Below are 14,498 nucleotides of genomic sequence, written 5' to 3'. Positions count from 1 at the left end.
CTTCCTGAGCTGAATTGGGACAGGACCTCTTTCCCTTCTAGATACTATAGGCCTTCCCACCTAAAGGTAAGTGTCACATCCTTGGTCCATGCTCCATCCCAGCTGCTGTAGCCATATAATGATTGAAAGCTCAGCATGGACCATTATTGATTTTATAGGTATGCCATAGACTGGGTCTGCTGAGTCAAGTTCCACAATAGTCCTTAAGGATGTGAGAAGTATTACATAGACTGGGTTAGCACGAAGAGAATACAGACCAAGCCATTCTTGCCTGAGAAGAAGTGGCAGCGCAGAACAAGGGGATAATGAAGACTGTTCAGAAAGTGTGTGTTGAAGTCCTATTAGAGGAATCACTGTACCTACAAAGCTTTTCCTGCCCGAACTAATGGGAATGAGAAGTTATACGTGCTCACACCCACTGACAAATGTATTGCTCATATAATGCTTTTACATGAAAAGGCACACAAATTTTAGATGTAGGCTTTGACAACAAAAATGTTCTGAATTGACATGGGTTTTTTTCCCTCCTCCTTTTGGCTTTCACACTAAAAATACTAGCCCTTTGCACATTTTTTCATTAGCGGCTTCATTCTTGGTTTTTGAAAAATATTAGCTGTAAAAGTTTCTTTTTGCTTGAAAACTGACACCCTATTGGGGGGAAGTATTTACTAATTCCTCAAATATAATTTATTTTTAGGAAATAAGAATACAAGAAAATATTTTTGAAGTTTCTAATAAGTTATTTCAAATCTTTTGAGCTGGAAAAGTGTAAACTGAATTTCCTTCAAAATTTCAGGAAAAAAGCCCTTTTCCTTCCAAGAGTCCATCTTAAATTTTTGAAAACATATGTTTTTTTAAGGTGCAAGGGGGCTTTGTAATTACATTCTCATCACATTAACTATGCCCTGGTGCCTTTGCAATTGTCACAGAAAGAAAACAGTTTAAACACAATGCAATACATCACCCCAGCATCACTGCAACTGTCAGTGACAATCCGATGCAACATCGCACCATGGTTGGTGCAAAGTCCAGCGAGCAATTTCAACTAAGCATATATACACCACTGACAAGTTTGCATGACTTGTATTAGTGAGTTCAATAAAATGCTGATCATTTTAAAGTTGAAGCTGCCACCAATGAATGCTATCTAGTACATATTGGGGTACTTAACACTCAGTGTTTATTGTCAAGGCCCTGTAAGATTCATTAGACCTAAATTATGCAGCAGGGGGCTTGGATCTGTGTGGAAATAGGCACCAACCACCCCAAACTCTCTCCTCCTCTTCAGCTCTCACCCATCCATATCAATTGCCTCCTGAAGGTCTCAGTTCATTGAAAAAGGTGCCTGCTTAGCAGAACATTAGAGACCAGCTTCCCCTTCTTCCTCTTACAAGTCCTTTTCACTTTTTCACTTACTTTAAAGGGATGAATTTTTCCCTTCTAAAAACTTTACATGTTTTAACTTTGTCAGCTTAAAGAGTCAGTGAAAGGAAAAGATGTGAAGAAAAGATGTGAGGCTTAAGGGACAGCAGACTTCTGGCTGCATGGTGGGGACTTATTGGAACTTCACGTATCAGTGGCAGAGTTGGGAATAGAATCCAAGTTGTCTGACTCTGATTCCAGTGCCCTAGCTACTGAAGCATGCAGCCTCCAGGGGATTTTATTTAGTTAAAAAGTGGGGAAGAGTAAAGCAAAACATGTTACAGTAGGATTTAGGCTGCAGTCTTAACAATGGAAAGGTTAAAATCTCTGCATAAATCAAACAGCAATTCAATTCTAAAATTCTGAGAACTTCTAGAGACACCTTGGAATAAAAGTTAACTATCCCAAAGCGTACACACAGTGTGGTACGCAGAGAGCCCATACAGAGTAAGTACAGAACCTAAACCTCAGAGAATTATGCAAGTTACATATCCATTTATAGTATATTATATGTATATAGTATATGGTAGATCAGTGGTTCTAAAACTTTTCTACTGGTGACCCCTTTCACATAGCAAGCCTTTGAGTGCAAGCCTCATTATAAATTAAACACGTTTTTATATATTTAACACTATTATAAATGCTGGAGCCAAAGTGGCGTTTGGGGTGGAGGCTGACAGCTCGTGACCCCCACATGTAATAGCCTTGTGACCCCCAACGGGTCCCGACCCCCAGTTTGAGAACCCCTGTTGTAGATGAAAAAGCATATAAGACAAAGTTAAATAAAGTGAATTGGGCCTGCAAAGCTCAGTAAAATGAGTTGAGGTATTTATAAAATCTGATATTCCTTGTCCTCAGATTAATGAGCTAATATTTGCCCCCCTCAATAGGATTTCAGACCAAAATATAACTAACTTGTATACAGTGCATAAAATATAAACTTAGAAGCAAATTTCTAGCAAGCCACAAAATGCAGTCCCTTAGAATCTTTTCAAGTGATGTTCTGATACATTGTACACTATAAGAATCACTATATATCAAACATATCTAAGGCCTGTTTCACAGTGAAGTCTCCCTGAACAGAGAAACTTGCAGAATCTATATCTAAGGCTGTTAGTTAACTTCATGCATTTTTTACTCTTTGTGTGATTTTCTAAAACCAAAACAGAGGACTGTATACTTTTCTCACTATGACTTCATCCACCATCTTAGTTTTAAAAGACATAACTGAACTTTTATGCAGTGATGGACATATTACCGTCTCTTTTAAAAACTCAATTTGACATTTTGATTGTGGGAAATATTCATTCATATTATCATTTTTGCATGACTCAAGACTATGGGGATACATCTTGAAAGGAAATGGAAGAAAAATGCCAAGGCTTTTTCCACATATCTATCTGGTTATGTGCGGATCAGAAAATCCACAAAGGAAAGCCGTATCAAGACACGCTTCTAACAGACAAAATGAAACTCAGTAGATGTAGACATTTAGTATAACAGCTGATATTCAAGAAGATTTCAGGGACTTTTGAGGGGAAAATGGGGTTAAATCCTAGCCCCCTTTTTTGTCTGAGGGATTTTGACATCCTTGGTTTCATCCTTCTCTCTCTTTCCTCTGCTACTGCTCCAAGAACAACAGCTAGTTACTGGGATTATGACATCAGAGATGATTAGGTGATACAATTTAAGGACAGGAGTTCTCAGACAAATAAGATAGTTTAAGACTGTTCAACATCACCAGGCTACAGGTTAGCATTTAAAAAAAAACAAAACACAAAAAACCATGGGACTTTATTGCATATGTATAGCTCACTGTATTTTCAATGACTGCATCCACACCAGAATTGGCAGAGATCTGGCAGAGCCTTTCAGTAGAAATTCATTCAAGTGGAAAATTATGGTGCATAGTATTACAACAGAAGAATTGCACTGTAAAGTTAATTCATAGCAAGTGTAGAGAAGAAAGTTTAAATAAGAAAGTTAATCATCTTATACAACCTGAAGACTTGCCATAATTTTAACTTTCCCCAGTTTAAACTAGCAAGTCTAATAAATTTACTAAAATATTTTCCAGTACATGATATACAGCAAAAATTCAATGTAGTCAATGGTAAACAAATCCACCTCAACTAAATCTTGTTATTTTGTGGCAACCGGCATGAAACAGACTATCAAAAGTGTAGTTTAAAGATTAACTCAAATTTTCTAAATATTTCAGCATCCTTGCACTAGCCTAGACGTTAGTTTAATCAACTGTCTCACGTACAAATCAGAAACATGACAAAGCACTAAATTACACTACGGCGTGTATCTGTTATTGTGTTAATCTACATATGTATTGGTATAGCTGTTCTGTAAAAGCGTCTGAAGAAAATTTTTCTGTAACTCTTGCTCTTCCAGCTGCTCCCATTGTATTCTTTAAGGCAGGGTCTCTCACAAATTTTTCCATGGCCTCAGAAAATTGTGTTGGAAGAGGATCACACAAAAATCCTGTAAAATTATTTATAACAGATTCCAAAGGACCACCTGAATTAACTGCTATAACTGGACATCTCATATACATAGCCTCCAAAGGAACTATGCCAAAGTGTTCATTGCTTGGCGTATAAAGCACACACACACAGTTATTGAAAAGAGAGATTTTTTGTTCATCTGAAAAAGACCTCACAAAAGTGACTTGCTTGCTAATATTAAGCTTGGTCGCAATAGTCTTCAGCTCTTCATAATGTTCCACGTTTTCCAAAACCCTTTCATCATAACCACCAGCCAAAACTAGATGAACTTCATTCCACTCTTGAGCATCGAGCCTGCCACGAAGATCATGTAAAGCTTCCAGAGCTAATGCTAGGTTTTTTTTCCTTTCAAATCTATTGATTGAAAGAAACAAATATTTTTTCCCCTGGGGAATTATACTAGCTATATCTGCAGGAACAATTGTTTCAAAGGTACTGACATTCAACGAAGGGTATAGGACGTCTGGTTTAATCTGATTTAAGGATTTAAATGTATTCTTGAAGACATTAGCTGTAAAATTGCTGTTGACAACAATGCAATCTGCCATGCCAGTAGTATACTCTTCCAACCAGTCAAGTGGAGCTCTATAGATGCGTTTAAGAAAAGATTCTCTCTTGGTCAGAAGCTGATCAGGAAAGTGACAGTAAAACAAAACCTTCTTAGGAGTTCTGGCCAGCCTGAGGACTGGGATACAAGCAGACACCTGGATAAACCGAGAGGTGGGGGTGAGAGTAAGAGACAGCACTGTTTATTCAGTCCCAGTTTCTACAATAAGATCTATCCTGGAGCGACACTTGTGGATTCAAAACTAAAGCGTTCCGCGTGAGGAAGAAGCGGCGCGGACTGTAACGACCCGGTGCTTACTCTCACTCGCGGCCTTCCGCAAGGGGTGGGGGGGGGGTTCAGATGCTGCTGGCAAACCGCCACTCGGCGGGCTTCCCTTCTCGGTCCAGGGAGAGGTGACCCGAAGGGCAGGCGCCTGGCGGTCTCCCCTGCCCGCCCCCCGCCCGTGACCAGCGAAACACGTGGCTGTGCGACTCGCAGCCCCACCCGTGCGGTCCGCACCCGGGCTCAGGGCCCGTGCCCAGCGAGGGGAGGCAGCGCCCTCCCGGCTCAGGGCCCACCTGACGCCCCCTCCCTTCGGTTCCCGGCTGCGAACCGAGCTGTGACCGCACCGCGCCGCCCCTCCCCGCCACGGGCGCGCGGCCCCGGCAGCTCCTCGCGCTGGGCCAGAGCACGTGCTGCTGGCCCCGCCCCCGCACCTGGTCGCACACGAACACGTCCATCTCCTCCCCGCTCAGCAGCAGCACGTAGAGCGCCACGTAGGCCATGCGCAGCGCGGCGCAGAGCGCGTGGCCCCGCCCGAAGAGGCTGCGAGGCAGCCAATCCCCCACGCTCCGCACCGGCAGGCCGCGCGTCTCCGAGAAGCAGCGCGCGGGGTCGTAGTGCGCGGTCCAGATCTGCACGCGGCAGCCGCGCGCCCGCAGCGCCAGCGCCGCGTCCACCACTAGCCGCTCGGCGCCGCCCAGGCCCAGGTCCGGGTGCAGGAAGAGCACGGACGGGCCCGAGCCCGGCCCCCCTGCCATGCTGGCGCCTGCACCCGCCAGAGAGGAGGCGGAGCCCGCTTCTTTTGAGCGAAGAAGTGATTCCGGGACCTGGGCTAGTCCACGTGTCACTGCAGAGAGCGCATGCGCTGCTCCGCCCTCTCGCTGTGCTGCCAGCTTGGGACACATCAGCCTTCGTCCCCGCATAGGTGACCTGGTGCTGCCTGGTTCCTTAGCCCGCGCGTCCTGTGGTGTCTCCGTTTCAGGCGGGGTTCGGGCACAGGAGGGGGACAGGACTCTGGCGGCTGGAGCCCTGAGCTCGGTTCGCTGCTCTGGAAACTGTCTCCTGAGAGGCGGCTGGAGTCAGGCAGTGTCCTAGTCCACCGCGGGGCCTTGGGAGGCCCAGGAGGCGAGCGGTCCTAGGGGCGGGGCAGCTAGACCTGGGGTATCTGCAGCAGCCGCAGCGAATTTTGGAGACGGGAGAGTTCTGAGGCCCGCGCGCGCTTCCTTGAACCCAGAGTCGCTGCCATGGTGAGAGCGCGAGGCCCCGATCCCCCCTCCGCGCCCTGGCTCGCGCTGGTCCCGTCTCACGCGCTGTCTCTTTCTCTCCGCAGCCCGGCCCCAGCCCCAGCGGCACCAACGTCGGCGCCTCTGGCCGCTCCCCCAGCAAAGCGGTGGCGCCTCGAGCTGCGGGATCCACCGTCCGGCAAAGGTACCGGCGGGGGCTGACCCCGAGGTCGGGGCTCGGTAAAGCCTGGCTGCGCCGCCCGGCCTCGACCCGATGGAGACACCGGTCGCGACAACGCTCGATAGCGCCGCCTCCTGCCCCCCCTCCGACCCCCCGAGGCTGACACTTGAGCTGGGGGAGCCTCGATGGGCGTCGTTGCCCCTGGTGCCAGCTGGGAGCGGGCGGCTGGGGGAGGGTGTCAGGCAACTGCTCTCTATGTCTGTGGCTAACGGCACTGAACCGAGCCTGGCAGCGCCCTGTGGCCCGGGCCCAGCGCTGAGCACGGTCGCTTCGGGCCAAAGTCTGAGACCAGCACCAGGAAGAGATTGTGTGGGGTGGGGGGGTTTCTTCTTGACTTCTAGGAAAGGTTGGTGGTTCTCAGCTGATCGCGAATGCAGGTCAGGTTCTGATTCCCTTGTTCTTCCCTCCAAGGAAAAACGCCAGCTGTGGGACTAGGAGCGCAGGCCGCACTACCTCAGCAGGCACTGGTGGCATGTGGAGATTCTACACAGAGGACTCCCCTGGGCTCAAAGTGTAAGTCCCAAAAGCAGCAAGAGGGTGACAGTGTTGTTTTAAATCTATATACAGTAGTCCAGGCTCCCCGAGTCATTTGATCTGGCCTGCACATTATGCATGAAAATATGGGAAAACCACAATTGCTTAGATAAATCAGAAAGAATGCCTTGAGGAGACCTGGTTATAAAAATATAAAAGATCAATCTTGTAGGTAGATGTTTAAGTTAATACAGTACAGTCAAGATGATTACTTGAATTGTTTTTCTCTAAGGTCCCAAACCTGCAGACGTGCACGTGCTTTTCTTGAATACTATGAACGGTCCTAAGAAATCAAGAGAGGTTACTCACAGTAGTAAGGCACATGCATATGTGGTTGTAGGCTTCGGACCTAAGGCTTCATTATCTACAGTTTTTCTGGGTTTTTTTAATGCCAATAAAAACACCATTGCAGAAATACCAAAAAACATTACACATCAATACGTACCGTTTGCAGTCATACACGCAGTAAGAAGCAACTCACTGCTAATGAGGTCCACTGGACGCGGTAACTTCATTAATCACACGTCTTGAGTTAAACATAATGAAGTGACGAACATTTTAAGAGACACTGGTGTTATGAGGCTAACCTTTTCAGCCTTGGCTCACACCTATGTCACAGGTTTGTTTTAATGCTTCAACCCAGTATTTCCTTGGTCTTCTGTTGTAGGGATGAAGAAAGCCAGGTGCTCTCAATCAGTCCCTTTGCCCATTACACCATATCTTCAGCACGCAGCTTCTTAGATACCTTAAGTTGGTAATCGAAGTGGCAGGTGCTGCAGCTGGCTGTAAAAGAAAGAGCTTCCTGAGCAAGCAGCAAAAGCAACATAAAATAAAATGGCCATTCTGATAGAGCTATTAAAATACCATCCCATTCACAAACCATTTTCTCCTATACACTTAGGCCTATAGATTTCTCACTTCTGCAAGTGTTCCTGACACTCTTGGAGATATCCTTGTCCCTTCCAAAAAAGTGATAGATCCCACCCTCATCCAGGCTTGGGTGATGGGCAAATACAGTCAAGAAATAGAGAGAAACAGCCTCTTTCCTTGTCACATGGAAACTTGAGGCAGGAATAGCATGTTATTTACCAGAGCTGTATTTACCAGGTAAAATCATGGTTTTTAACACCCAGGGAGAAACTAGTTAGTCCCAGTTTAAGGCCTTTTAAAAACTGTTTCATTAATGCACACCACAGTACACTTTGTTTTAGTTACATATTCAAATTGTGGTTACATGAGGCAATAGACTCAGAGATTAATTTAGAATTGTTTAGATAAAAATAAAACTGCAGAGGGCATAACATATAATTATAATACTGAATATTGCACAGTTTGGTTCAGTATCTTCTCAAGGAAGTTACACATGTCAGCTCATTTCAGTTTTCACTGTTATGTAACCAAAAGTCAAAAACATTTGATTAGATGAAAATGCAGAGTTTCAGGTTTGAAGCATTAAGCAATCAGAAGCATGCATAGTTGCAGACAACTGGTTGAAGTCCACTTGGGCATGTAGCATTCTGTAGCCGGAGACCAACGTTAGTTGTGGCTAGACCAAGCCTATTCTCCAGATTTGAATGGATGTATCCAGCATTTGAAAAGATTCGTTCTGTACTTGCTGGATGTTGAAATTGCACCACCAATTCTATTCTAACTAGGGCCCTACTAAATTCACTGTCCATTTTGGTCAATTTCATGGTGATAAGATTTTAAAAATTGTGAAATATCAGATTTAAATAGCTGAAATCATGAAATTCATGGTGTTGTAATTGGAAAAGGAGTTGTGGGAGGGTCACAGGTTTATTGTGGGGGGGTTGCAGTACTGCTATCCTTACGTCAGTGCTATCCTTTGGAGCTGGGCAGCTGGAGAACGGCAGTGGCTGGCTGGGAGCCCAGCTCTGAAGACAGAGCTGCTGCCAGCAGCAACGCAGAAGTAAGGATAGCATGGTATGGTATTGCCTCCCGTTTGTCTGTGCTGTTGCTGGCGGCGGCTCTGCCTTCAGACCTGGGCTCCTGGCCAACAGCCAGTCTCCCAGATTAAGAAGTTTTTGTTTCAAACAATAGCATACCTCTTTTGAGGCTCTTTTTTATTTTGTTTTGTTTTCCTTATTTTTAAATTAAACAGACCACATTACTGCAAAACTATTATCAAATTGCTAAATGATATTATAAATGATAAATTGCTAAATGATAAAGTAATATTCATTAGTATATTCTAATAAAAAATTTTTCCTCAGTTTCCTGGTTTAAGCTTTTATTTATCAGCACTCTGTCCTAAACTAGTTTTTCCCAGGAAATTGCCAACCCTGAAGGAAGGAACTATCTGTTCCAATCTCATCAAAATGACAAAAACCTTTATCCAGAAGGAAAAATTCTTCTTTTCTCCATGCATGTTTCTGACCTCCACAGACAATTTTAGTAAATATATGAATCTGATGTCTGAGCCAGGAATTTTTCAGCATGTGGTGGTGACAGTATTTAGGTCTAAGGGAGACTGGTCAAAATAGCCACTACAAAGAAAATCACTGGTGAACCTTTGATGTCTCACCTTTCTAAGTGTTAGTGGTCACTATCCAATAACATAAGCTCTTCTCCAGTATACACAGGTTAGTGCTGTCCCCTTCTCTGTCTCAGTTATGACCTGCCACATCCGAATTTCATCAGCTCCTGCCCTGCGTTCTCTGCTAGTCACCAGTTCAGCAGACAAACTTCAAGGCCCTGTTTCTGAGGGGCTTCTCCCTTTCACTCTGGTTGTGAGTGTTACCAAAAAGCAATGGGCTAAAGTTGAAAATGTCTTGGCTATTAAGGGAATTGGGGGGGGGGGGGGGGGGATATGTTTTAATGGGAAGGATAGTCAGAGCAAAATAGTTCTCTTGAGACCTGTTGCCCTCCTTCTGTGGCACTCTGAATCTGATCACTGTGAGAATGTCAAGACTATGTAATAGAAATCTTGAGCAGAATGGTTTGGTTTGATAAAACTAGATTGTATAGAAAATCGAAGTTGACTTCAAATTTATTGACTGCAGGGAACTCTAGATATGGAGTCACTGCTGTGGTTATTTAACATGGTTACTCTTATTAAGGGAATTCATCCGGCTAGTCAGAAAAAATGTTGACCTTAGTGAGGGTGAGAAGCATGTGTGTGTTGGTGGGGAGAATGGTTGATCTCCTAGGTTCTAGCAAGGACCTTCCATGGGATTGGAGGAAGTGTAATTGAAAATGTAATGATTTGTCAGTACTGAGTAGTTCATTTTGGGGTTTTTTTTGTAATCAGTTCTGTAAAATCTGTAAACTATAGAAACAGGCTTTTTGGTCTCTTTGTAGCTAATGTTCCTGTGTGTTACCATCGTGGCATAATGTAATTTATGTAGCAGATGTTTACTAAATTTCTGAAGTACAATTTTTCTTTACTGAAGTTTAGTACTCCTTAACAGTGATGATAATTAGTAAGGTACCAAGGTCTTCCATGAAGACTAATGCACTTGAGAGTCTTTGGTTTTGCATATGTTTATGAAGAGATAGAGCTTATGTAAGATCTGTGTCACATGCAAATTCATAAAGAGGGAACCCATAACAAAACTGTCTGCTTTAAGGAGGCCCATTTTGCCTGTCACTATATGCTGATGTACTTGCACCAAAGTAAGATTAAAAAAATAAAATGCTGGTATAAAAAAACTTAAGTCTTCACACCAAGATGTCAATATGGCAAAGTTCTTTCCCACCAGAAGATTTTAATAATCTTAAATTTATTGCATGTTTCACATATGTTTACACAAAATCCTTTATAAATGACCATGGGTCTGTCTTACACTCTTTATGGTTATTGTGTTGTTGAGAGAGGGGTTTTTTTTTTCACGTACCCATTTACCAGTAGGAGCAGCTGTTTTCGATCAGTTTTGTAAATCTTCCTGATTGTGAACTTACATTGAGGCAAACCAAATGGGCTCTTAGAAAAACAAACAAGTATTTCATGTGTTATTGATCCTTAGAATATAATAAGTCTAAAATGAAATAAAAAGTTCTGTTGAGGCCATAGACAATTAGAGATCAGCTTTAGAGAAAATAGTCTGATTGTCATCACAAATGTGGAAGAGCTAATTTGTCCTAACTGAAATATGGTAGATAAATTATAATTGTTCACTGAATAGATCACCTGTTGTACTTTTGGAAAGGATGAGAAATAGGAATGGTCTGAAGATGATTTGTATTTTAATAAGGGTGAGAATGATTTATTGATTCAAGTGGCAAGTCAGATATATTTTGGAGTGGGTGGGGAGTTCCTCTTAGTTTTTGGTTTTTATTTGTTTTTTATGATTGTGGAAGATCCTAGAGCTTCATTAATTTTATGTATTCATATTTATACTTTTGGGGTCTGGAACTATATTGTGAAGATGGTGGAAATGATGGATTAGCTAAGAGTTGCCTATGGAATTGCACTGTGGAATTGCAAACTAAAATATATTGCATATTTACACTTAGTTTGATTGCTAAATACATCTACGTATCTATATCCAGTTGGATAAAATTCAAGATTCTGCACAAAAAGCCAAATTGGGCTATGCATAGTAGATAGCAATTATGATTTAAAATAGTTTGTGAGATGAGGATGTTCAAAAGCCTGTGAATCAGAAAATTGCATGAGGAGTTGAAAAACCTTGAAGACAGTAACATGAAGGAGATCAGTTGCTTCAGTTTCATTTTTACATTATGTTCAAATAAGATCTGCTTGATCATAAAAACTCCATAGCATGAATCATACTTTTGGAAATCTGGTGCTGCCTCTAATGAAGGGAGATCAAGTACAGTGTTATGAGTAGAGCTGTCAATTAATCACAGTTAACTCACGCGATTTAACTAAAAAAAAATTAACTGATTAAAAAAAATTAATCGTGATTAATTCCACTGTTAAATAATAGAATACCAATTGAAATTTTAATACATATTTTTGGATAGTTTTTCTACATTTTCAAATATATTGTATTCTGTGCTGTAATAGAAATCAAAGTGTACAGTGCTCATTTTGTTTTTATTACAAATATTTCCACTGTAAAAATGATAAACAAAAGAAATAGTATTTTTCAGTTCACCTCATACAAGTAGCATAGTGCAGTCTCTCTCGTGAAAGTGTAACTTACAAATGTAGATTTTTGTTGTTACATAACTGCGCCCAAAAACAAAACAGTGTAAAACTTTAGAGCCTACAAGTCCACTCAGTCCTCCTTCTTGTTCAGCCAATCGCTAAGACAAACACATTTGTTCACGGGAGGTACTGCTGACTGCTTCTTATTTACAATGTCACCTGAAAGTGAGAACAGGTGTTTGAATGGCACTTTTGCAGCCGGCGTTACAAGGTATTTATGTGCCAGATGTAAAAATTTTATTAAAGCTAATTTAAAAAAATATATATAATACATAGGTTGGGAAAAGAGTGTCTAGATTATCCACAAATACAAAGTTTGTTTTCAAATATCATATGATACATAGAGTACATAATCCGCAATAACTCAAATTTAGGTGAATAGATTTAACAATACAGTTTAGCTATTAGAATCTGAATACTTGGGTACATTATTAATGAAAACTTGTACAGAGATTTGGTTGTGGGAAGCAAATTATCAGTAAGTGGAGATTGAGAATTAGGTGAATTAAAATATACTCTCGTTTTTTACAGTGCAAATATTTGTAATCATAAATATAAAGTGAGCACTGTACACTTTGTATTGTCTTGTAATTGAAATCAATATATTTGAAAATATAGAAAACACCCAAAAATATTTAAATAAATGGTATTTATTATTGTTTAACAGCGCAATTAATCATGTGATTAATCGTGATTAATTTTTTTAATTGCTTGACAGCCGTAGTTATGAGATGCACAGTAAGAAAATGGTGTTTTTATTGTAATGGAACGCTCACGTTAATTTGCTTGGGATCCCCTTCAGACTAGTCACAGCATAGATCAGCTAGTTTAACACAGTCTAAAATTGAAAGTGTGAGAAGTTTTCCAAACAATAATACCCTAATTATAATTTCTTAAAAATAGAATTAGTGACCATAAAAGATTCCAACACGAAGTTCAGATTGGGAGTTTTAGATAAGGATTTATAATGGACAGAGCTTCCACTTGTGATTTTTTTCAGTGTCACTTGCAGTAAATTTAATCAAACTGAAACTGGTGTAACTATAAAAGCCTACTTGAAAAATGATTGTATCTGTTGCCTCGCTGCATTTAAAATTCTGTTCACTTCTTAAAAACTGGAGAGTTGGCTGTAAATTACTTCCCAAGCTAAAATATTCTAATTTTGAACCTAAGTTTGATTAGCTGCTAGGGGACTCTATTGTTTCTTGTGCTCTATTTGTGTACAAGTATGCTCAGGTCACTAACTCAGTAGCAGACCCACCAGAATGTGAGGCGGAAACATGAATTGGAAAATGTGGAGATAAAGTTTACAATCAGAGTATTAAGATCCTGATTTCAACAAGTGATTAGCAGTGAATGACTAAATACTCCCTGTAATAGTTATAGTACAAATGGAAGCATCCATATTCTTTCAGCAATTCAAAACTGAGGTATCAAAATTAAATCTTAGCTTTCCAACTTAATGTGGCAGATACGAATTCTGAGAAAATGGTTCTTATTTCTGTTAATCTTAAAGGGTTAACTTGTACTACTGAAAGCTGCATTCCAGTAATGTTTGTATTAAAACTTTTGCAATAGATAACAAAATAATCCCCATCACTAATTTGGTGAGGGGTATGGAGTGGGAGCAGGAAGGAGCTTTGATATTAAGTCTGTGTATTTACTGAGTAATTTATTTGGCTGGTTCTACCTAACCTTCAGAACAAGATGTCTTTGTGTATCGTTGAGATTTAACTGACTTTTTTTCTTTCTTTCTAGTGGTCCTGTTCCAGTTTTGGTTATGAGTCTCCTCTTTATTGCTTCTGTATTTATGTTGCATATCTGGGGCAAGTACACTCGCTCATAGACTCCTCTGCATCCATATGTCTGTCAATTTAAAACATACATCTTGGACCAAAAGTATGGAGGATTTTGTTTGCTCATGGAGAGAGAATATTTGGAAAGCTTCCTGTTTGGCTATTGAGGAGTCCCTTGTCACTTTTATTTGGTATTAGTGTTGAATGAACTGTTAAATTTTTCTGTTTGTGCTGGTTTTGAAGTCTTTCTGTCACAGGTCATTGTGTGTTTGCCTGTAGACTTAAAAATTACAGGTCTTGCAATAAAATTTGTATACATAAACTGAAGCAATGCATTCTCTATTCCTCTTCTCCTCCCCACCCCCCAACACAGCACTGTCATGAAGTATTATAAAGAGCGCTCTGAATAGTTTTGAGTAAACACTGGTATAACAATAGTTCAAAATGGAATTTTGAATACTGTACAATATAGGTAGAAAATAAAATATTACATCAGAGAATTGTTTTTGGAACAAAATTTGTGAGACATGAAAATAGTTGAAATAACATATGCTAATGCACTTGGTCATAAAAACGTAGTGTGGTACATGTGCTGGTAGATTGCTCCACCTCTTTGATCTGGCATTCCACAGCAAAGACCATGTAATCAGCCAGCTTTGGATCACAGAAAAACCTTTTCCCATTCTCTCTCTCTCTTTCTCTCCCGCCCCCCACTTCCCTCAGTGCATATATATCTGTGCTACAATTAGAATTGCTTATATTGCACACTGTAAACTCTTGAGTGAGGACTGGTTCATTTA

At 41.3% G+C, this 14,498-nt stretch overlaps 2 protein-coding genes across 2 annotated transcripts; one reads left to right on the top strand and one right to left on the bottom strand.

Annotated features, from left to right (window-relative positions):
- Positions 1–3,201: 3,201 nt before the first annotated feature.
- ALG2 (ALG2 alpha-1,3/1,6-mannosyltransferase) lies at positions 3,202–5,690 on the bottom strand. Its single transcript, XM_077810875.1, has 2 exons — positions 5,202–5,690; positions 3,202–4,642 (listed from the first exon to the last, which is right to left on the bottom strand). The coding sequence occupies exons 1-2, from the start codon at positions 5,688–5,690 to the stop codon at positions 3,740–3,742; spliced, it is 1,392 nt and encodes a 463-aa protein (XP_077667001.1). The 3' UTR covers positions 3,202–3,739.
- A 185-nt stretch (positions 5,691–5,875) lies between these two features.
- On the top strand, positions 5,876–14,025 carry SEC61B (SEC61 translocon subunit beta). The gene is made up of 4 exons (XM_077810876.1): positions 5,876–6,014; positions 6,098–6,195; positions 6,643–6,744; positions 13,661–14,025. The coding sequence occupies exons 1-4, from the start codon at positions 6,012–6,014 to the stop codon at positions 13,746–13,748; spliced, it is 291 nt and encodes a 96-aa protein (XP_077667002.1). The 5' UTR covers positions 5,876–6,011; the 3' UTR covers positions 13,749–14,025.
- Positions 14,026–14,498: the final 473 nt, after the last annotated feature.

Source organism: Eretmochelys imbricata, chromosome 2, assembly GCF_965152235.1.
Source record: "Eretmochelys imbricata isolate rEreImb1 chromosome 2, rEreImb1.hap1, whole genome shotgun sequence".
Lineage (NCBI taxonomy): Eukaryota > Metazoa > Chordata > Testudines > Cheloniidae > Eretmochelys > Eretmochelys imbricata.
This window is presented reverse-complemented; position numbering and strand designations above follow the sequence as displayed.

Coding starts and splice junctions, on each gene's coding strand:
- ALG2 (XM_077810875.1), bottom strand. CDS start 5,690: ATGCGGGGACGAAGGCTGATGTGTCCCAAGCTGGCAGCACAGCGAGAG. Junction 4,643..5,201: donor ACGTGTTCGTGTGCGACCAG/GTGCGGGGGCGG, acceptor CGGTTTATCCAG/GTGTCTGCTTGTATCCCAGT.
- SEC61B (XM_077810876.1), top strand. Junction 6,196..6,642: donor GGATCCACCGTCCGGCAAAG/GTACCGGCGGGG, acceptor CTTCCCTCCAAG/GAAAAACGCCAGCTGTGGGA. Junction 6,745..13,660: donor GACTCCCCTGGGCTCAAAGT/GTAAGTCCCAAA, acceptor CTTTCTTTCTAG/TGGTCCTGTTCCAGTTTTGG.